At 31.2% G+C, this 22,832-nt stretch overlaps 3 protein-coding genes across 5 annotated transcripts; all 3 read left to right on the top strand.

The window, feature by feature from the left end:
* The first annotated feature begins 1 nt into the window (after position 1).
* Positions 2 to 3,689, top strand: LOC145332279 (uncharacterized). Its single transcript, XM_080177238.1, has 4 exons — positions 2 to 71; positions 1,001 to 1,176; positions 1,905 to 1,971; positions 2,391 to 3,689. The coding sequence occupies exons 2-4, from the start codon at positions 1,030 to 1,032 to the stop codon at positions 2,915 to 2,917; spliced, it is 741 nt and encodes a 246-aa protein (XP_080033364.1). The 5' UTR covers positions 2 to 71; positions 1,001 to 1,029; the 3' UTR covers positions 2,918 to 3,689.
* On the top strand, positions 3,678 to 10,827 carry LOC145332278 (uncharacterized). The gene is made up of 9 exons (XM_080177237.1): positions 3,678 to 3,824; positions 4,660 to 4,708; positions 5,073 to 5,167; positions 5,708 to 5,772; positions 7,451 to 7,535; positions 9,114 to 9,188; positions 9,515 to 9,629; positions 9,890 to 10,012; positions 10,393 to 10,827. The coding sequence occupies exons 1-9, from the start codon at positions 3,698 to 3,700 to the stop codon at positions 10,460 to 10,462; spliced, it is 804 nt and encodes a 267-aa protein (XP_080033363.1). The 5' UTR covers positions 3,678 to 3,697; the 3' UTR covers positions 10,463 to 10,827.
* Positions 10,794 to 22,774, top strand: elgi (E3 ubiquitin-protein ligase NRDP1 elgi). Of its 3 annotated transcripts, none has more exons than XR_013884116.1 (12): positions 10,794 to 10,932; positions 11,431 to 11,561; positions 11,824 to 11,927; positions 12,373 to 12,437; positions 15,960 to 16,043; positions 16,487 to 16,595; positions 17,400 to 17,457; positions 19,028 to 19,101; positions 19,459 to 19,591; positions 20,250 to 20,303; positions 20,919 to 21,210; positions 22,557 to 22,774. XR_013884116.1 is itself a non-coding variant. In XM_080177235.1 (11 exons), the coding sequence occupies exons 1-11, from the start codon at positions 10,855 to 10,857 to the stop codon at positions 20,974 to 20,976; spliced, it is 948 nt and encodes a 315-aa protein (XP_080033361.1). In that variant the 5' UTR covers positions 10,794 to 10,854; the 3' UTR covers positions 20,977 to 21,407. The 3 variants fall into 3 exon arrangements, 1 of the variants encoding a protein (XP_080033361.1); XR_013884115.1 differs by lacking the exon at positions 22,557 to 22,774 and adding an exon at positions 21,418 to 22,185; XM_080177235.1 differs by lacking the exon at positions 22,557 to 22,774 and having other exon boundaries at positions 20,919 to 21,407.
* Positions 22,775 to 22,832: the final 58 nt, after the last annotated feature.

Here is a 22,832-nt window from a genome sequence, read left to right as displayed (position 1 = left end):
TCAGATTTTAGTTTAGATGTTAAATGATCAGTACATTTATTAAAGAAAATTTTTAGAAAGAAATTTTACAAGTAAGATGGGATAACTAAAATTTTAAAGTAAGAGGGGTTGAGTTTAACTTGTAAAAACACCAATATTTTGGTTTTTCCCCTTTGCCCTATTTTTAAAATAAAGTATGACAGGGGTGTATTTTATGCACAAGATCAATTTTTTCCCCGGCTTCAAAATAGTTATGTGACTTTTTTTTCCATTTTTTGTATTATAAAAAGGGGGTGGGGTGCTAGGTGCCGGAATCTTGTAAACCGTGAGCAAAATGGACTAAATATTGAGCTAGAATTTTTAAACTTGGTACATATGCCTAGTCCAATAGGTAATACATCTAAATGTAAAAAAAGTCCAAAAGTTTTTATTTTTAGGTTAGGGAAGATAAGGAAACCCTGCGGAAATAGGGTTTTTATGCCTTTTTTGGTTTAATTTGATGTAGAAACTTACCTTTAATTGTTTTTTTTTTATTGTTTTTTTCTTTGATTACACTGTGTCTATCCATAATGACATTATATAATGCTTTATTAGCCTGCTAAATTTTAAGATTTGTATTTTTAGAAGCTACTGTATAATTCACTATGTCTCTTTGTCTGTCCGTTCATAGCGCTATGGGCGTTTTGGCTTTAATTGAAGTTACACGGCTTAAATTTTATGGTGAAGATTCCCTGTTTCAGTGAGCATTAAGTGTATAAACTGCTAAGTCCGACAGTCTTTTGGTCATGCAGAATATCTCAGAAAGGTTTCTTGATTTCTAAGAATTATTGCATATTTATCAACTAAAGATCCCCTCCATAATTCATTTTGTCTGTTTGTCATTCGATTAATTTTTAGTGCTTTGCTACTAATGGATGTTGTCATCCTTGTTTTATTATTAATCTGAATGGATCTACATTGTCTAATACTGCACTATTTAATAATAAAGTTATAAAATATTTCCTGTCTAAACTTCTTTCAGGAAAACCATAAACCAGATCTATTCCTAAAATGGCGGAAGCAAATGTCAACGCAAACATCCCTGTCATACTGGCTTGCGAGAATGAGTACATAGCAGTGCCCATGGGAGTTCTTGTGAAGGAGTCGACAGTGTTTAGGTCAATGTTTAGCGAGAACTGGTCTGCAGTAACAGCTAATGTAAGATTTTGCTAATTTAGGTGTTATTTCATTGATTGGCCAAAGTGTTTGGACGCCAGACATATAGATTAGGTTGAGATCCTTACGTGTAGGCACTATTCTATAATACAAAGTAGCTTGATGTCTGTCCGTCTAAAGCTTAAGATCTTAGTGACCACTGAACTGATAGGGCGTTACTCTTCAGGGAATATACCTACTGGTCTTGTGGTGGTTTTAAGCTATATTCTTGGGGGGCGGGACAACCTTCCACCCACAAATAAAAATTCTCCCCCCCCAAAAAAAAACAAAAAAAATGTTAAGCAGTTACTTCACTTAAAATGGCAGCACCAGAAATATTTAATTTAAAAAAAAAATTACTTCTTGTAGTTTTTCAAGTCTTGATATTTTCAAAACTACGTGGTATAAAATTGAAATTCTTTCAAATATGTGACATATAAATATAGTTTAACCCATTAACTAGCAAAAAATATGCGGTTCACTAAATTAAGTTCAAATGCATTTCGTGAAACTACCCCTTTATTCTACTTATGGCAGATTAAAATATATACATAGATAATTCAGTACCTTTTCTACAAATTAGAAAAAAATTATGCTTTAAAGGATTTCTAAATTAATGGTCTCCATTAAAAAGCCTGTTATTTTAAGATGCTGTCTATTTCTTAATTGGTCAAAAATCCTCACATACATGATACAGCACCTTATGATATTTTGTGATTTTTTTTTATTAGGACAAACAAGACTGCACTGAAAAGGAGAATGATAATCCAGAGCATGAGAACGATGATGAAACCAAAGGTTATTAGACTTAAAGTTCAATTACATTAAGTTATTATCAGTGCCATGCCTGGGGTGTGCCGCGTTTTCGCAGCACACCTAAAAATTTTAATCACCCCTTTATGATTTTTGACAACTCCCTTAAATAAAAACATAGGGTGTATTAGTTTTAAATGGAGTGTTTTGCAGACAACTGGGGGTTGGGTACACTTGCCTTGGTGTATTCCCTTTATAAACATAAAATAAAACATTTTCAAAGGTTAAAAAATGTTTTTTGAGTTAATGACTTTGGCTGGTAATTCTATGTGCAAGGCTTGCAAATTTTACACCTCTTCTCACCACTTAAAGTTTCTTTTTATTTTAGGATTGGTCACCAAAAGTGGCACAACTGCCCCCCCCCCCCCCCATCTTTCTTTTTAAGTCTGAATTCCTAATTTTAGATAAGAGCCCACCCATAGTGCCACAAGTTGTTCAGATCCAGGGATTCAAATCCAAAGGGGTGCAATTAACTTGGTTCTGGATTCAAGGTTACGAAATACTTCTGTCAAAATGTGAAGATTTTGATACTTTGTCAGATATGCTGGCGTTTGTGGATTTCTACGACATACAGCGTCCTGTGGAGGCAATTGCTAAACAAATTGAAGCAGTTGAAATCAATGATGCCAACCTAATTGCTGCTTTGGCATCAGTTGATAAAATGGAAAAGATTGAGTCCTTCAAGGAAATCGCCTGTAAGTTGGAGACAAGAATCAAAAATTTTACTGAAAGCTCTTTTAATACTCCGAATAAAGTTTCAGTTTTTGTCACAACAAATGCTGACAATATGCATTTGGTTTTACGACTCCTACTCAAATGCGACAACTTCACTATAAAAAACTGTAGAAGGTGTGGTAATAAGACTCAAAGTAACGGATACTGTTGTTACTGTGGGCATTACTGTGTGCATTACTGTAGGTTTACCAGTTAAATGTAAATACTTGTGTTATCTCATCTTAAAACATACTATGAACCTAATCAAAATTGTTATCTTTTCAAAATTTATTTTGATACCTACCTATTCATTAGAAAAACTGAGTATAGAAAGTTTTTATCTCTTATTTTTATGGAGATTTTTATAGGCATTAACAATATTACTAGGTAAGTATTACAAGTTATTTAAAAATATATTTTTATTGTAGGTAATGATAATACTTTTCTTTGTATTTTCTACCTATAGGTTTAAATTTAGTTTTTCAAAATTTTACCTTTCTTTTAATCTTAAAAATATATATTGTAATTACCATGTACTACTTATACCCCCTTATTCTATATTACAGTTTTAATTTTGTTATGTTTTTCAGTTTCTATTAGTATCATGTTCTTATGTAACTAAATATTTTAAAAACATGTTGTTTGCCTATCATGAAAATTATTTCAACAGTCTTAATTTGATTTGACAAAATAACTTACCTAATCAAAAGCTGTGAAATATAGGTCTACCAGTACCCAGTGATTTAAACATAAACATTTTGATCCTTTTTTTAGCAGTTTTGATTTGCCTCACCCGTTTTTTTTTATGTAGAACTTATTTTTGAAAATTATCATCTTACAGGTGAGTGATTATATTAACATTAATCTCATGTATATTATAGTTCTGATTTTGGGTTGTTTTTACCCTAAAAAGTGTTTGTGACTACAACGTATTTTTTTCGTAAATTCTTGTAATCCTGTATTTTTTTGTAATTTTTCTTTTTTTCAGACATACCTAATGAACCAAAAAGAAAAAACAATGGAGGATCTTAATCTTGTTGTATTAGACGTGAACAATACAGAATTGAATTTTGTAGACAAAGATAACCATGTGGACGAAATCGTGCTAAAAGAAAAATCGAGGAAAATGTATAAGTTGTTTTGATAATTTGATAGATTAATTCTAACATGCCTAATTTAACGATAATGGTTTGCTACATTCTAAAAACTTGTTTTACAATAATTCAGGGGTGTATATTCTGCTCAAGATTCATTTTTTCCTCTGCTGCAAATTTTTTTTTATATTTTTCCCTCCTGGTTTTTTCAAGCAAGGAAGGGAAAAAACTCTTTATTTTATTTATATAATAACATATTATCCCCCATCCCACACATTATTTTGTTAGTTTTTTTTCACCAAGGAGGGGAGAAAAATGGAAAAAATGTTTTTATTTCTCTTATTAAGTTTTTTAATTTTTCCCCCAACATATTTTTTATTCTCCCCCCCCCCCCCTTGGCAGAGTCATTTTGGCATGATATACACCCCTACGACAATTATATCACAAATAAGTAAATCTTGGATCAAAATAGAATAGTTGAATACAATACAGTAATAACATAGAAAGTATTATGGCATTATCATTCAATGTGATGTACAAATGACATAGATGTCAGCAAAGATTTGCCCATATTATATCTTTTCAAATATTGCTTCGAAACCGATTAATATGCACTGGATACTTGAAAAATCATGTATAGAATCGTATTACAGACAATTTTCCACGAATATTAGAATAAAAATTATAAAATTAATTACAGTTTTTTTAGTCCAAGCCTTTGGCACATTGAAGCTAACAAAATTGGTTTCGATCTCTTATAATTTTTTATTTCAATATCTGCGGAAAGCTGTCTATAATACGATTCGACATATAACTATTCCATGTTTGATATACTCAAATTTTTACATTGATTTCTCGTGTAGGATTGGAAAAAGGTTTATATGGACAAATGCAGAAATAAGAACTCTTTTAAGGTGAGTTTCAAAACATATCAAATTAGATATTCAATAGGTAAGGATGAAAATATTTGAAAGTAGCGCAGCATAGGTAAATATACATGAAAATTATTTCCTTAAGAATTCAAATGGAGTATCCCCCCCCCTTACCCTTAAAAACTTAAAATCATGGATGTTCTTGGTCACTTTCCCCTTACTCCCTTATATTTTAGGCCTACTTTTTTCCTAACCCGAAGAACCCCCCCCCCCCCACTTCCTTAAAAAAGCGCAAACGACTGTACCTTCTATTCTCACACTGAAAAACATATTTTTATAATTACATGTACTCATTTACTTTGCTATTACTGCCTTGCTTTTTATAAATAATATTATCCTTATTCAGATCAATAAGCAGCACATGGAATGGACTTTTCCAAATCATGCTGGAAGATTTAACCAAAGAGGAGAAAAGACAAAAAACAAGAGAATTAAAAAAAGGTTTGGACACAAATTACTATTGACTGACACATGTTTGTATATTTCAATTTAAGAATAGGTTAGATAAAGCTGGTTTAGCATTATACTAGTAGCTGCTATGCACCCAGAAGCCTCTTGGAGCACTTTCCACTTTCATTTTAGTTTTAAAAGATAAGAAAAGAAAAAAAATTATGAAAGAGAATAATTTTTTCAAGGGGGCACCTTCCCCCATAAAAGAAGCTTTCTGGAAAGGAGAACCTTGTCGATACAGACTTATAGTCATGCATCCTGTTACTTTAATTTAAGGATATGATTAAAGTGATTGCATTTGGATTTTCCCACCCACTAAAGGGACTATGCACGAACGAGAGGAAGTGATTTTAAGCACCTTCCAGTAGTAAACCTGAGTATTTTTTAGGGAATATACTACGTTTTTTAATATAGTTATACCGATTACCTATTAAAATTAATTTAAATAAGTTTAAAGAAGAACCATATTGGTGCTGCGGTTAGCGAGATCCTTCGGTACAGACATAAATAGCTTACTATTTTATTTTATAGGATGGTCGATAGTTCATGAATATTTTATCCAAGAATATCCAGGTTCCACCATTACAGCCAGACAGGAAGCAACAGGATTTTAATTCAGTAGCGGGTTCTTTAAATAGAATCTCTTAATCGGTGAGGATAAGTTTTTTATCGCATCGTATTAGGTATAAACAACTTACCGCGGATATAAAAATGTAAAATTAAAGGATTAGAATTGTTAGCCTCGGAGTTACGGGCTAACAAAACTAGTTTTAATATTATAATTGTACATTTTATGTTTGTAGAAAACTGGATATAATACGATACGATACAAGGTTTTTTATTATGGCTTAAAATCGGTTCGAATCCAGCGGATATTAATCTGTTTATAGACGAGGATAGAGTATTACCCACTTTCAAGATTTTTCTATACTTTTTTCATTTTTCAGTCAATTTATTTTAATTTCTAGAAATTTTTCTTAATGTTTAACATTTATCATTTATACAGTTATTGTTGGGAATATATTTGTTAAGAAAAATCCCTTTTCGTTAAAAACGGCTCTGGCTCCGGACTAGATACATAGAGATTTTTTATAAATTATAATTTGGTAACTCTGTTTTGTCATGTGCAAATGCCCTTTTTAAGTTTTTCAAGTCCATTTTTATTAAAAATTGAACTTTTAAAACCTTCAAAAGTCAAAAATAAAAAATATTTTTTTTTATGGGGAAAAAAAATATGTAGAGTTTTTTATGATTTTAGGTCGGAGCGGGAGCCGGAGTCGCATCAAAATTAAACGGCTCCGAAACACTGGTCCCTATGCCTACAACCCTAAAATTGACAGTGATCTTTATATAGTTCAAAGATGTAAATATTTCACAATAGAGGACTTATTGCTGGTAAAAATTAGGGATCTAAAAGGAGAAGACAATGGCCGTTAAATTCATGTATATCCCTAATAATAATGAACAAAATTACCGCTTCTGTAGATTAAAATTTGTGGTTGTAACTTCTGAACACTCGACTTAATGAGGCAACCAATCAAATTCACCATAGTCCCCAAGGTTGTTAAGCTAACCCATAAGAAAACGCTATTGTAAAACTTTGGGGACTAGTGTAAAAAACGGAGTGGATACAAAACCGCGACAGGGACAAAACCGCGACAGTGACAAAACCGCGACAATAACAAAACCGCGACAGTGACAAAACCGCGACAATAACAGAAATATAACTATGTAGGATTTTTTTTGTAGAAATACATGGCCGCAGCGCTCGGCCCCCTGGCCTGCCTAGCCGCGGGCGCTCGGCCCCCTTGCCCATAACCTAACCTAACCTAAATATTGTAAAAAAAAAATATTAAAAATTTGAAAAAAATCTACCAACCACTTTTTGTAAAATCCACGAAATTCTAAATTATAAATAAGTTAATGTACATTAAACATTCAAACATATAGGTTAAGTTAGGTTAGGTTAGGTTAGGTTAGGTTAGGTTATGTTATGTTATGTTATAGGCAAGGGGGCCGAGCGCCTGCGGCTAGGCATGCCTGGGGGCCGAGCTCTGCGGCCATGACCTTCTAGCATTAAGATTTTTTATTATAGATTTATTGTAATGTCGCGATTTTGTCACTTTCGCGGTTTTGTCACTGTCGCGGTTTTGTTATGTCGCGGTTTTGTCCCTGTCGCGGTTTTGTTTGTCGCGGTTTTGTATCCACTCCTAAAAAACAGCACATTTTCCCCTCTCTTTCTTAGTAAAATTCAATCCTGGCTTGCCAAAACAGTTGGCTGGGAAATTTCGCAAGTTGGTGCAACCTCCAGGGACACAAACCCGTTACTCTATTGCTCATCTGTTACATTTACATCAAGGTAGAATAATATTACGCATTATAGATCACAAAATAGATAGACAGACAGACATGTTAGATAGATAGATAAATAGACAGCCGGACGGATAGTTAGATAGTAGATAAAGATTACGTAGGATGCATATTGATCTGTTTAGTTATGACTAACAATCAGACCCAATAAGATATAGAATAGAAGGACGAAGGGAATTTTACTTAACTCACTCACCTAATCAAGATATAGAATATATATTTACAGATCTATATAGATTAACAAGGATGACAACATCCATAAAAGCGAAGCACAGAAACGGTAGGACAAACGGACATTAACACCAAAGAAGATAAAGTATAGAATAGAATCCAGGTAGAAGATTCTGCCTGGCTAGCCTGAAGTAAAATTGGAACTTTTGAAAGACCAAAACGGCTATAAGGCTGTTAGTAAATAACATGATTTCAGTAATTATTCAGAAAAAATATTCAAAATAAATTCCTTTTGCAATAGTTTACTAAAAGCCATGTACCCAAGAATCCAGCTTCCTCTTCCCTATTCACAATGGATTAAAAATGAATTTAATGTGCATAGTACGCCTTAAAAAAATTTAATTATGTAAATTTTACAAAAAAAAATATTGGTCCCAGTATTTATATTATAAAACTAGGTTGCGCTCTAGGTTACCAAAATTAAAACAAGAGTATGTACTACTTAGTGACAACTAGACATTGTGATTTGTACTTTAGCATTATTGTTTTTACTGCGCAAGTCAAAGATTCCTTTAAATTTCCCAGAAATATTTAGGGTTTTCATTTCTATTCCTCCTTATTCTATGATTAACACTTGTATAGTATCTGAACTGAATAATCAGAATATGAAATGTATAAGAGTCGAAGCAAAATTGTAAGTAAATTTGTTAAAAACTGCTTGATACAGAATAATGTTTATGGACATACTTACATTTTTGGACTTGAATATAGAGTTGCTTCGCTTATAATATTGTTCTTTGTTGTCCCAGGAATCAATATACCAAAAATCAGATCAAACGGATAATCAGAACACTTGAAAATTTGTTGCTAAAAAAGTAGAAAAATTAACATGTTTGAAATGGACGTACGGACATTCTGGTAATGATTATAGAGTTGCTACGCTTTCCAAATCGTGCCCAACTACTACAGGAATCATCATGCAAAGTTTGAAATCGATAGGACAATTCTAACATGCCTAAATTAACGAATAAAAGCTATCTATCTCGGACGGACGGACGTACGGACAGACGTAAGGACGGACGGACGGACCGACCCTAATTATAGAAAAGCTTCGCTTTTAAAAATATCTATAGATGATTTATTGGATGAAAAGCAGATAGGTATATATTTTATTATTGACAGTTGGTTTAATAACAAAGAAACTATATCAAACTTAAGTAATAGGATTTTTGTCCAGTAAGATCTCGTTAATGGCTAAGCGAACAGTCCATATATTTATTAAAATAAGTGCTGGCTCTTTGCAGGTTTTAGGCTATCTGTAGGATTGTACAATGTACATGTGACTTCTAAATGATAGGAAAAATTTATTAGTGATCAAAATTGTAATATTTTCCAGGTTCAAATCCCGAGGACTCAGATATACAACTGCCAACAGATAAACAAAAAGAAGAATTTATTTTAAGTGATTTAGGAATGTAAATATAAAGTATTTTATGACCGACCATTTAGAAACAGGATGTCCACCTTCTGTCTCTCTGTTTACTTACTTAAAACCGCTATTGTTAGGTAAACTTAGAATTACAAAAAATATTAACACCGAAAGGATACAAAAAAATAAAAATACATGCCTTAAAATATCCTCTAGAAGACTCCAGGACCTGAACCTGGTGGCCTATCTTATGACAGAAATTGTTAGGTATAAGCTCTGTAAAACGGACAGACAAACCTACCTAAATCACCTATATTATATAGTATCATAATCTACGTAATTTAAATATATAATACACATATGATTAGATTTAAATGAAATAAAATCAGAAACAAGTGATACAAATATTGTCGAGATAAATAATCGTCCAAAACAAAGATTTAGAAAGTTTAAGAAATCCTCAAAATCAGCTGGTTTGAACAGGTTTAAAATACTAGTATTTTTTACTGTTAAATGAGGGGATAGGTAAATTGAATATTAATTATTCTTAGCTCCTAAGTCTGTATTTCATTCATAATTTAAGTAATGATTTTTTTTTCCAACACATTTTTTTCATTTATTTTATGTTTCTTCCTTTTCTTTAACTTCAGGAATCAAAAAGATTTTTCATGGTTTTTTCTTTATACAAATCTTACCTAGTGATTTAATTCCTTTCTAAAATACTAAATACCTAATAAAAACAGTGAGAATGTACAAGAAGTTTCACAGAAACTGTTTCATCAAAGAAAACTGGAGCTAGAAGAAGAAATAACTCAACTACAAAAAGAAACTGAAAAGCGTAGAAATGAAGTATTAGAATTAATAAGGCATGGGTTTATATGATTTGATTTTTTTGTGTCTTCATATATATTTACAATTCCAAGCAACGTAAGAACATTTTATTATCAGTTTTTCAAGGAGGAATGGGACATTGAGTTGTTTATTACACTAGTCCCCAAAGTTTGAAAACAACGTTTTCTTATTCGCTTGCTTAACAACTTTGGGGACTTAAAGAATTTTGATTGGTTGATTTATTAAGTTGAGTGTTCAAATGTTTCAACACTAATTGTTAGCTACAGAAAAGGTAATTTTATGTATCATCATCGTTGATGTACATCATTTTGTCGAGCATTGCCTAATTCCTTAAAATCCCTGTGATTTACCTAGTTATTATAAATGGTATAAAGAAATAAACCCTGAATTCTAGAAGAAAAATGGAAGAAAAACAGTACGATGACTTGAACTCTTTATTAACCGTTACAGAAAATGTAACGTGAAACAAAAATGAACAAACAATTAGAATAATTAAAAATGAACCCAAGATGAAAGTCTGAATCGTAAGATATCTGAATTTGCTGTTTCGAAAGGGTTGTACTTTTCTCGGAGGCTTTATAAATATCTTATGGTGGTTTTATGCTATTTTTTTTTGCCTTTTATACGACCTACCCTCGCCTATTGAAAGCAACCAGCAATAAACCTATGTGAATTATATAGCAGAAACCAACAACATAACCAGTTTAAAAAAATGCAATATGTAAAAGAAAAATTATCTAGTTGTGACCTGTTACGGACAAACGTACAGTAAACCATTGAGTAGCTGCACTACTAATGTATGTAAATTATTTATCTTTCTGATTTCAGACTAGGGGGGTTGGTTAGGTATATCAAAATGGGGTACGACGTTGCCAGGTTCGAAGGTTCTGTTGACGAAGAGTTGGTCTGTCCGATCTGTAGTGCTGTCTTAGAGGTATAAGAGATGGATTTAGGAGTTTTGTTTTTACTTTTAGATTTGCATGCATACTGTATACTTATAGGGATCAGATACAACCATAACAGAGGAAGGTTATTGATGCTTAAGTATTTGGAAGGAGGAGTTCTTTGAACTTTAAATTACACTTGTATCCAAAGTTTTATAAACACAATTTATTATTTTTTGTTGGATTATAAACTTCGGGTAGGTACTTTTATTGGTCCCAGGCTAATAGTGTCTAAACTTTAAAACTAATAATCTTAATCTACAGTAGGGTTGATTTTGTTTATCATTATGGAGTATGTATGTATATCACTTAATTGTCCATTGTCTTTTCCCTTTTCCAATTTTCCCCCCCTCTTCGGGGAAAAAAACTAGAAAATTATGTGAGAGAGGGTAGATAAAACTAGGGAGGAAAAAATTAAATATTTTCGCTGCTGAATCTTGTGCAGAATATACACTATACAGCCCTACATAAAATATGTCCCACTTAAGGATCCCCGCCTGGCACCAGAATGTGAGCACGCCTTCTGCAGAGAGTGTATCCTCGAGTGGATCAGACATCAGCCCACCTGTCCTGTTGACAGACGCAATATCTCGGCCCCTGAACTCAAACCGGTTCCTAGGTATACAGATAGTTAGATATTAGGTTTCATACAAATACATGTATATTGTATATAGGTTGTTAGATAGGTAACTTGATAGTTTAAAGGATTAGTGACAAGAAATAATATTGATGAATTGGAACATAGATGTAGTGATAAATTGATATAGACGAACAAAAAGATTAGGTACCTAGTTCTAATAACAATTAGACTGATTCTATTCTTCACAACAAGATAATATTTATGTAATAGATGCACTACTTAAAATATATTTTATATTTAGAATCCTGAAAAACTTGCTTTACCGACTTGAAATCCGGTGTGACAATGAGGAGTATGGCTGTTCTGTTGTTGTTAAACTAGATCTGTTACCATCACATGTCAAAGGAATGACTCTCTTTAGATGGGGATTATTAATTTGGGGTCCGGTTTTGTACAGCATACATTTTGTACGTATGAAGTTTTCTCGAGCTTTTTTATGTCCTTTGGATATATAAAGTTTTTACATTTTCCACTAATTAAACAAAATTGTATTGCTTTCTGTTAATTTGTATGGCTCTAGTTATATCTAAAGCAACGATCTCATAAAAGATTATCAGTCTTTCACACATTTTTTTTTAAAATTTCTATGTTAGATATTTATCCTACACCTTTGCTTTATCTGAACTGGTTTTTGCACAATTTCTTTAGATCTTCAATTTTTTTCCGAGTCAATTTGAATTGCGGATTCGGATTTTGGGTCCAAAATTTGGGGGAAATTTGGCGGATTTCGGATTCAGATTCGGATTGCCAATTACTTAATATACACTTATAAAGAGAATCAATGTTACAGAATGTGAACACAATCCTAAGAAGCCTGTAGCTTGTACCAAGGGGTGCGGCCTTACAGTCCCAAAGGTTGGTATCATAAGGAAAAAGGATAAGAGGATGAATACTCACCCCTTTTTCATGGTAAAATACTACTTCCCCATCCCTAAATTTAGAAGCAGACGAAAATCAAAAACCGCCCAGGGCTTTTTGTAAGTCAATCATAAATAATAATGTGAATAAAAAGAAAAGCGATATTTAGCAAACAGCCGTGGGCGGTCAGAATCAGCTGAATGTTCGTTATGAAAAAAATTTTCTTCTTTTTAGAAATAGAAGGATTCATCTTTCATGAACAAATTTTTTTAAATAAAAATAAAATTCTATGTAATTTTTAATTAAAACGAAAATATCTAATCTAATATTCTTGCCCTAAATATGGAAATAGTAAAAAGTAAAAAAATATTTTTTTAATAATTTTTAATCCTCCCATTTGAAAAGTAGTGGAATAGCAATAAATTTTAGCGCGGCAACAGCGCTGAGTAGGCCTCTAGGCCCACTGCCTATTTTCGTCTTCTAGTTGCTTCGATTCCTCTCTTTTATTTTTTTCTCTATGGTTGGTACACTATGGGCAAAAAATAGCGATTTTTGTCATTTTTTTCCTGTTATACTTAAGTGGATGAAATATGCACTATTTGTTAGCACATTTCTTCTAGAATGATTCAAACATTTTTAAAAACTTAAAAATATTTTATTTATATAAAAAAAATCAATTTTATTTAATTCTTAAGTTTTGACCATTGACGACGATATTTCAAATTCCATACTTGCCTATGGGTCTGGGGGAAAATTAACAGCTTCAAATATTTCTAGCAGACAAACTTTGTAACAGACAGAATAAGAAACAGGGGATTATATAAGAAAATTTGGTATGGAACTTGACTCGTAAAGTTTCTCAAGTTTGGATTATTTATTCATACTTAAAAGGTGTTAATTCATAAATTGAGCCGCTAATTTCTTAATAATGGGCGGGTTTTATGGGGGGGGGGGGGGGTTCTTTAATTAAGATGTGTAATAAAATATTAAAGGCGGCAATTTAAACAGTAATGACAGAAGGGACAAAAGGATGCATTAAACCTATCAGAATTACAGATTAAATTTATTAGGGTATAAGTCATTTTCATTAAACTCAATAGCATATCAATGAAAAAGTTTTTTTTTCAAAGGGCCTTTAATAAATCAACATAAAAATAGACATTACAAAATAGTTATGGCATTGCTAAACTTTCTAAATTGTATTTGCTACAGGAATCATCATGCTTAGTTTTAAATGGATAGGACAATTCTAATTTCTAAAGGCCTAAATTAGTTCTAGGAGCTATCCATTACACACGGACGGAGCCTATATGTAGAAAAACTTCAAAATAAAAAAAACATTATTTGAATCCATGAATAAAGATAGTCTATATTAACCCTTTCAACCCTTCCCCTTCCTTAGGACTAATCCTTTAATTGAGGAGTTTTAAACTACAGTTTAGACCTATAATAACCTCTTTTAATACGGTTAACATTATCTAGGAAACTTCGGTGTTCTTGCAAAACAGCATTTTGTAATTTATCATAGATAGGGTAGAAGTCTTGAGTAATCACCAAAAGTAACATAAAAAAACAACATTAATCATATGTTTCACAATCAAACTCATTTTACATTTTATATATTCATGTTTTATATATGTTATAGGAAAAGAAAATTGATTATTCACAATATTATGTCGTTTAATTTTATTTAAACAATTGCTGTTTTTAAAACTTTGTCACCTTGATTTCAAAATTATCAGTATATGTCAATGTGTAAGCAAAGAAATTGGGAATTGAACTTAATAAAGATTAATGATTTTATTTCCTCATCCTTTGTTGTAAAGTGATATAAAGGAATTTATGACCACTCCAGGAGATTAAGAAAGGAAACTAAATATAGGATGTAGAATTAAGGAAGTAATAATGGCGTTCAATCCAATCTGCAAAAAAATCAATAATACCCAAAGTTTGAAAGCGATAGAATGGTTTATTGGCAATAAAGGTAAAAAACATTTGCTTTGCTTATAATTCTGGTCACAATAAGATAACCAGTAAGATTACTCTGTTCCAATAATCATCCCTAAAGTGTACACTTTAAATAATAGTAAAAATACTTAATTCAACAAATACGAGTTTGTATAAGTATTATTATGTATCTGTTATATTTATTTGATCTAAAATAATAATTCAACAATACTTACCGAAGTACCTATTCGTGTTGAAAGCAAAAATGTCTATTTTTGGATTTATCATATAATGCAAAAATATTCGTCTTTTTTTAGGAAACATATTATAAATGCAATTTTTTTTGTTATATTTTAGGCACATACTCTCAAGTATTTCCCCCCCTTCCCTAATAGTATGAGTATTAGTATTCCAAATCCTTATCAAGCTTACATTATATTCTCTCTGAAACATATGTTGACGGTCATATGAACATATATACATATGCATATATATGTATATATATTTATGTATTACATAGATGTTACGACATACATCGTCTTACTTTTATTTTTCTTACGAAATATATAATTTTAATGAGTATTTTTAGGCACTAATAACTCTGTTAGTCGGCAAAACCGAGAAAAATGCCTTAAGTAAAGTTAATTCCTCATAATCTAAGCTACAAAATGGTGTCAAAATTTTTTTGAGAAAATGTGAGAAAAAAAGTTAATGTTTTTGATTTGCCCATAGTGTGGTATATATGTTAAAAATAGGATGTGCGTCTGTCTGTCTAACAAATGAAAAGATTAACAATTAATATGTTATCAAATCTTAATTATCAAATGACATGTTATTAGTATTACAATAGCGTAAAAAATTAGGGAGTTAAAGATAAAGAATAATGTATCTAACTTTTTTCCTTTGGTAGGTGGTCAGCTTACTTACCAATTTACCTATATTAGAATCAGTTGCATGAAAAAACTACTGGTCTAAGTTAAGAAATAACTTCTATTTTTTTACTTAGTAACTTTAATATATACTTTTCTAGATATATCTTATCTATCTATTTGATTGATTGCTACCTTGCTATTAAACTAGCTAGCTTTTTTAACTATTTTTATTAGGATAATATGATAGAACTAACATAAAATAATAGCTATCTTCTTACTTAGGTACCTAGAATCTAGATATCTTTCTACTTAGCTATCTACTAGATATCTTTCTACTTAGCTATCTACTAGATATCTTAATATAATCTATTTTGTTAGATATCAATTTCCAGTATGGCTTCTAAACCGATATATATCCGCTGGATTTTAACCGGTTCTCAGTCATACTGAAAAATTATGTATATTATCGTATTACAGACAATTTTCCACGGAAATAGAATTAAAATCATAAAATTAATAACACTTTTTAATCTGTTTTAATCTTATATTTTTTTTTTTAATATCCGTGGGAAGCAGCTGTCTATAATACTATGCAAAAATAACTGTTCTCTGTCTTAGGATGAAATGATCTTTTCTTAGTTGGACATCTCCCACCCTAAGAATTAGCTATCTTAATTGTCTATACATCTATCTATTTCAGGATGAAATGATAGAACACAATTGTGTGAGAGAACTACGGGCTCAAGTCAAAGATCAGTCAGAAAAACTAAATAAATTTCAACAGGTATGTTAAACAGAGAATCTTGTGCTGTTGTAACAATTGTGTGCCTCTGATTATTTGTTAAAGTGAGGTTTAGTTGTAGATATTTGCGGTCTGAATATTTTTGTTCTAGATATCTAAAAACTTTTGGACATCAAAGCATCTTTTTTGAATCAACCCACGACTGTGGCTTAAGACGTATGGCTCGTCGTCGGGAATGTGATGGGATCGACTCTCGGCTCAACGCCGCGTCAAGACTAAAGACGTTAAAAATGGACCAAACTGCTGCTATGTCAGTTGAGCAACATTTAGAACTTTTAGAAAATGTTGGCAATAGTGTCATTTAAGCTACTGTCGAATTCGATACACAATTTTATAGTCTTAACTGTACGAGATTTTAGCAATAAGCCAATTTTTCTTTATCCCATCTGTTTGTTCGTATCATTGAATTATCTATCTATCTGTAGGAGATGTGTGATATGAGGTATGCCTTGACTGAACAGAAGCGAGAGATCCACCTGTTGAAAGAACTTGTCAAAGCAATGAGAATTTCTAACCCCAATGCGAGGGCTCTCGGTGAGTTTTTAGATATGGGAAGATACTCTGTGATTATGACTTGTCCGAAGGTTTAGACTTTTTCAGCACCTTAATTTTCTCACCCAAAAACTGTTTTACGATTTATTTTCATGTTGGTTGTGAGTTATTCCTAATTTATACTAGATCCTTTTCGTTCATTTTAAAATATAACATTTAATTAATATCATATCTTATATGCTCTTATGTTTCTATTTAAATAAGTACGCTAACATTCATAAAACCTAAGCATAACAATCAGTCAGACAAGACAGACAAACGAACATTACACAAATACAGAATAACAAAATATTTGAATTTCATCATAATTTAGAAAGTTAAACTAAAATTCCAAATAAATCTACCTATCCTATAATACCTTAAATACGGATTGCTTAACATTAAATATTTGTATTTTAAAACTTGCTATTCGTTACGCACGTGAAATCTACCCTAATCATAGAAAAGCTTTACTTTTTCAATTTTTCAATTTTTTCAGTATTTTTAACAATTTTTCTCGTATTCATTCGAATCCGGTTGATAAGAATCGGTTGTCATCTATACAAAAAAACTATGTCTAGCATCGTGCAATATCCAGCTTCCTACGAATATAAAAATGTACAATCACAAGATTAAAGTCACTTTTTTAGCCCGTGCCTTCGGCACCTCAGGGCCAAAAAAACTGGTTTTAATCTTATAATTGTACATTCTATATCCCCGGAAAGCTGTTTATAACACGATGCGAGAAACAACTATTCTATTGTCCCCTAAATATATCTGATATTGAGCTGTTCCCTTTATTACTAGCTGATCAAATGGAGGATGATGACGTTGTTAGATGGGCAGCTACGCTACCAAGAGCCAGGTAATGATTCTAGATTCTAGCATTCTTCTCTATGATCCTTGATTCTAGCAACCTTTCCAGTTTGGACTTTAATTTACTCAGAGTTTTGATTCAGGAAGGAAGGGAACATTAGGCTGTTTATTACACTAGTCCCAAAAGTCACATAATAACGTTTTCTTATTTGTTTGCTTAACAACATTCGAAACTTTTATTGTATTTCGATTGGTTGGTTTATTTAGTTGAGTGTCCAAATAATTGTAATCTACAGAAGGGGTAATTTTGTATAGCATTATTGGGGATGTACATCAATTTATCGGCAATATCTTATCCCTTTAGATCCCTGGTTTTGATTATAAGATTATTTTTAATGGTTCTATGATGGTTTTGAGCTATTTATTGGGATGGGACACCTTTCTTTGAAAAAAACTTTACAAATTTCTTTGGGGGTTACTTTTCGCAAAATATTCTAAAACATACATTAAACCAAAGTACCCTTGTAATTCCATCCGTTTTTGTGATCCTATATGACGATTGCCAATGCATACACATAAATGCAGCACATTTGTATACATTCCTGAAGTTCTAAGTGTTAAGTGCATTAAATAAATAAATAAATCTGTGATTTATATTTTCCATTTAAACTAGAAAACATTGTCATGCTACATTCAGGGCTGGGAAATAATATTGTTTTAAACAAGGACAATTATGTTTATATTTTAAACAAACAGATTAAAAAAGATTTAAATATTATGTACATTGATCAAATATATGTATTTTAAGTAAACCTTAAACAAGTCTTCTGAATGTCTTTGGTAGCTAATTATGTTAACTATGGGGCCAAAAAATAGCATTAAACTATCCAATCTTTCATATCTAGAAGAAAAAAAGCCTAATACTCTACTGGGACCTATGTGAAGCTTCCCTAAAAAGGTGAACTCAATTGGTTCAGTAAATATTGAAATCTTAAGCCTTAGCCTAAACCTTACTACTTTATATAATAAGAAATGGACACGAGTAATTTTATTTTAATGGGTTTTAAGAAGAATTATTCTGTCCATTTTCTTCATGAAGAGTAAATGACGTTCACAGTATTTAATCCTTTAATCTTTGTATTTACAAAAATATATATTATATACCTACCCAGCGTACTTCATTCATCGGCATAAATAACAAAACAAAAAAGTTGTAGAATGTATTACGTAATTATCAGGAATCTAAGGGATAAACAACGAATTATGAATTGATGTGAGTACCCATTAATGATAAACTAAATTATCCCTTCTGTGAATTAAAAATATATGTTTATAAGCTGGAATCACCCAATCAATATTTAATTAAAGTACCCAAAGTTTTAAGACATCAAATGAGAAATTGATTTAAAAAATTTAATGTGCACCCAATTTTTTTATTATGCGCATGACAAAAAAATATAAGATTTCTTGTTTGTCCGTTAAGATTTTACTAATCACTGAACTGAGAGTTTTACGTCTTTGGAAAGGAAAGCTTTACTTAGGCTTCTTGATTGTTTCAGGCTATTTTATTTTTATATTTATTCCTGGTATGGTTTAATGCTATATTTTGTATTTTTCAGGGTAGCAAGATGGGGCGGCATGATATCAACTCCGGACGCGGTTTTACAGGCAATGATCAAAAGATCTCTAAAAGGTTTGTAATAGAATTTTTAATTTTAGGTTAAAATTACCTCCTTACTTTTTTATTTAAATAAATAAAAAAATATGTGGGGGAGGGGGAAAAATGAAAAAATAAATAGTGGTGAAACCTTTTTTCTCCTCCTTGTGGGGAAAAAACTAGAAAAATATGTGGAAGGGGTAGAAAATTTTTTTAAAAAATAGAGTACCTACTGAAAACGTTTTTCTTTAACCCCCCCCCCCCCCCCCCACCTTGAGGAAAAAACTAAGGAGTAAAAAATGAAATATTTTTAAAACTTCTTCCTCTAAAAACTCATTAGGTTTCTAAAGGAAAAACTTTACTCTAGTTCATTTATCATACTTTTTTGTTAAGAATCTGGTTGTCCGTCGCACATAGTAACTGAACTAATGGAAAATGCACATGAACGCCGCTGGCCGCCCGGCCTACAGACCTTGGAAACCAGACAGATGAACAGAAGGATGTACGAACAGTATGTTTGTCGCAGGTAGATAAACACTTTGATAGATAGAATAGAAGGGAAAGATATTTTGATAAACATACTTGCAAGAAACTTCGGATCAGGGAAAGAAGACGAAGTAGCGGGTTTTGTCGTAATTTCACAGTAGCTTTTCTCCTACTTCTAGCCCCTGCGGGGGGAATCAATTACATATATCTAATCTAAAATAAGCTACTGTGAAAAGATACGACTAAACCCACTACTTTGTAATCTTTCCATGATCAGAAACTTGTAATAAGACTAAAGGTTTGTTTAGGGTTATTATTATCATAGATAAGGAATCTTCTCAAAAAAAAGTGGACGGCTATCTTTAATAGCATCTATTAAAATCAAATTACACATTTTTCATGTAATTTTCGTTTTCAACAATGCATAATAGTCAACCACACGGCTAACATGAGGTAAATAGAAGACTCTTAACAGAACATAGAAATCTATCTAAAGATTATAGCATCAGAACTCTGTCTTTAATAGGTGTAAGGCAATAAATATTCATATCAATGTAATAAAAAGACGGGTAGGATATTATCGTGGGAATCTTCACAAAAAAACATCAATATTGAGTAGGGGCAAAGAAAATCGCGTTTTAGACAGATTTAATTTTAAAATTAAAAAGTTGGTTTGGCTAAAAGTATTTCATTTGTAGAATACCAGGGAAGCAAGCAGTCGTAGTTATGGCCTGTGATAATTCACATATCAGGTAATTTAAACGTTCATTGGTTAATTCACTTGGTTAATTCACTTGCACTGGAGTGAAACAAAAGTCCTTTTCTTCATAATTTATTTAGAAATATATTTCGGTGAACATGGCTACTAAGATATATAAGTTTTCCGGAATTTTAAAGTTAGGGGGAGATTTGAAATCTGCATCAAATTTTAAGGATTTTTTGTAAAATTCGTTTTTTCTATAATTCTTTATCTAAAAGCGGAAATGCATTTTAAGTTAATTAATTTTGGCATCTGTGATTGGTGGATTTAAAAAATCTGCGCTCTGATTGGATGTCGTACATCATTCAACCAATTATAGCGCAGGTAGTTTAAAATCCACCTATCCTATTGGTCAAAATTAATTAACTTAAAATGCATTTCCGCTTTTAGATAAAGAATTATAGAAAAAACGAATTTAATAAAAAATCCTTAAAATTTGATGCAGATTTCAAATCTCCCCCTAACTTTAAAATTCCGGAAAACTTATATATCTTAATGGCTACCTCTTCAGTCTAATGCAGTTTAGCTAGTTCAAGTTGTTAAATATAAAATTTCTTCCCAATTAAAAGTTCAAGCCGTTTTAGATATCTAACATTTGATTTTCTAGTGATGACATGATCCAAGAACCTGGCCTAGTGATGATATTCGCCCATGGAATAGAATAACCAGTGCTGTCAGATATCAGCTGTTCATAACATAGAAATTTTAAAATGCGGGAAATATTTTAGAAAAAATCCACCAATAGAAATCAATGCTTACCTACCGATTATCCAATCAGAGATCGTCCTTGTCCAATAAAATAAAACCAATTACAAATGTGAAAAATAAGACGAATTTTAACCATTGAACCCCCATAGACGCATTTACCTACATTTATACATTTAAAACTAGCATTTTCGGTATTGTAAACGTTAAATTGCCTAAAATTTTATTCTTTCAAAAATCAAAACTGCCTAATTCACAATAGAAAATTAAAATATGTCCTTTAAAAATGCTAGACTCTTGTAAAAAAAAATTTACACTAGAATAAGTATTTAGATAATAGATCTTTTTTACTACAATCCGTAGCAACTTTAGCCCTTTTAGATAAAATACATCTTACCTAGTTATTTTGTAAATAATCTTTACCAGTTATTATTCTTAGATAAATACAGTTTTAACCAAGTGATTTTATAACAATTTTGTAAAAAAAAATTAGTGCTTAAACTATTTATAAAATTCTCTTAATAACGATTTTGTTTTAGTTTATATTCATCTTAAGTAGTCGGTATTTGGAAGCTGAACTAATCTATCCCACGAATTAATGGGAATGATTTATTTAGATTCCATTGACCTGTTAGCATATTTTAAAATTTTTCTTTTAATTAAAAGGTCAAACACCTACTTATAGTTTTATTATAAAATGAAGTTGTTTTAAAACCAATTTTGCCCTTTCTACTTCTTTTCATTTAGAATAAATCCACTTATAGCTATTTATCGCATCTTATTACAGTCAGCTTTCCGCAGATATTAAAATGAAAAATTATAAAATTAAAACCAATTTTGTTAGGCCTGAGGGGCCGAAGGCACGGGCTATCACAACTAGTATTAATTTTATGATTTAAAAAAAGGTATTTGTGGAAAATTGTCTTTAATACGGTGCTACACATGATTTTTCAGTATGACTGAGAACCGGTTCGTAGCCATAGTTAAAAACTTATTCTAATATGACGAAATAAAAATATAAATCTACCTACCTAACCTTAACCTTTACATTCCTAAATCAATGCAAAATTTATATCTCTTAACAAATTCTAAACCTTGTTTAACCTACTAACTTTAATTATTTAAGCGTAGCTTTCAGACAAATATTTGGGCGACTTTAATCTATTTGATTTTTGTACTTTGAATAAAAGGGGAATGCAGTTTTAAAGGGGCTGTAGTGTTAACACCCCCCTACCAAACGCCATTGGTTGAGTTTTTGTAATAATATTACTTGGGTAGCATCTCCTTAAATTTGACTGTTTTTCATTTACAATCTTAGATAAAACTGGTCCCTAACTAGAAAGCTAGGCTAGTACGCATTATCCTTGGACGTTTTAGTCCTTGTCCTATTAACCTTTTAAACAATTGTAGTCCAAACCTAAACTTAACAAGTATTAATTTGTCTTCCAAAGTCAAACTATGTAAAATTAAATAATAGGTCTTTTTTAATATTGAAATTTATCTTTTTGTTTTAAAATTTAATTTGAAGGTTTTTTTGTAGCATTTTAATAAAATAATAGTTACTTATCTACTGATTATAAAGCTTTACAAAAATTAGTAAAATATTGTCACAAACTTTTTATCAAAATCTTTCATTATTATACTTTTTAAATCGATGTAATTCTTTTGTATTAACTATTAAACTAAGTATGTACCATAATTATGCACAAAAAAGCTTTTTTTTGTTTTCTTATTAATTTGCTTTTAATAAAGATTAAGAAATATGTCGCTAATATTAAAATTGTATCATATGTTAAATAAATTTTCATGTTATGTT

The sequence above is a fragment of the Acartia tonsa genome, chromosome 11 (genome assembly GCF_053477335.1).
Source record: "Acartia tonsa isolate MP-2025a chromosome 11, ASM5347733v1, whole genome shotgun sequence".
Classification (NCBI taxonomy): Eukaryota; Metazoa; Arthropoda; class Copepoda; order Calanoida; family Acartiidae; genus Acartia; species Acartia tonsa.
This window is presented reverse-complemented; position numbering and strand designations above follow the sequence as displayed.

Bases quoted from the DNA above. Each gene is read 5' to 3' on its own strand.
- LOC145332279 (XM_080177238.1), top strand. From the start codon at position 1,030: ATGGCGGAAGCAAATGTCAACGCAAACATCCCTGTCATACTGGCTTGC. The intron at 1,177-1,904 runs GTAAGATTTTGC...TTTTTTTATTAG, and splicing joins GGTCTGCAGTAACAGCTAAT to GACAAACAAGACTGCACTGA. The intron at 1,972-2,390 runs GTTATTAGACTT...TCCTAATTTTAG, and splicing joins GAACGATGATGAAACCAAAG to ATAAGAGCCCACCCATAGTG.
- LOC145332278 (XM_080177237.1), top strand. From the start codon at position 3,698: ATGAACCAAAAAGAAAAAACAATGGAGGATCTTAATCTTGTTGTATTA. The intron at 9,189-9,514 runs GAATGTAAATAT...ACATATGATTAG, and splicing joins ATTTATTTTAAGTGATTTAG to ATTTAAATGAAATAAAATCA. The intron at 10,013-10,392 runs GCATGGGTTTAT...CCTGAATTCTAG, and splicing joins GAAGTATTAGAATTAATAAG to AAGAAAAATGGAAGAAAAAC.
- elgi (XM_080177235.1), top strand. From the start codon at position 10,855: ATGGGGTACGACGTTGCCAGGTTCGAAGGTTCTGTTGACGAAGAGTTG. The intron at 11,928-12,372 runs GAATGACTCTCT...TCAATGTTACAG, and splicing joins GTTACCATCACATGTCAAAG to AATGTGAACACAATCCTAAG. The intron at 20,304-20,918 runs GTAATTTAAACG...TTGATTTTCTAG, and splicing joins TGTGATAATTCACATATCAG to TGATGACATGATCCAAGAAC.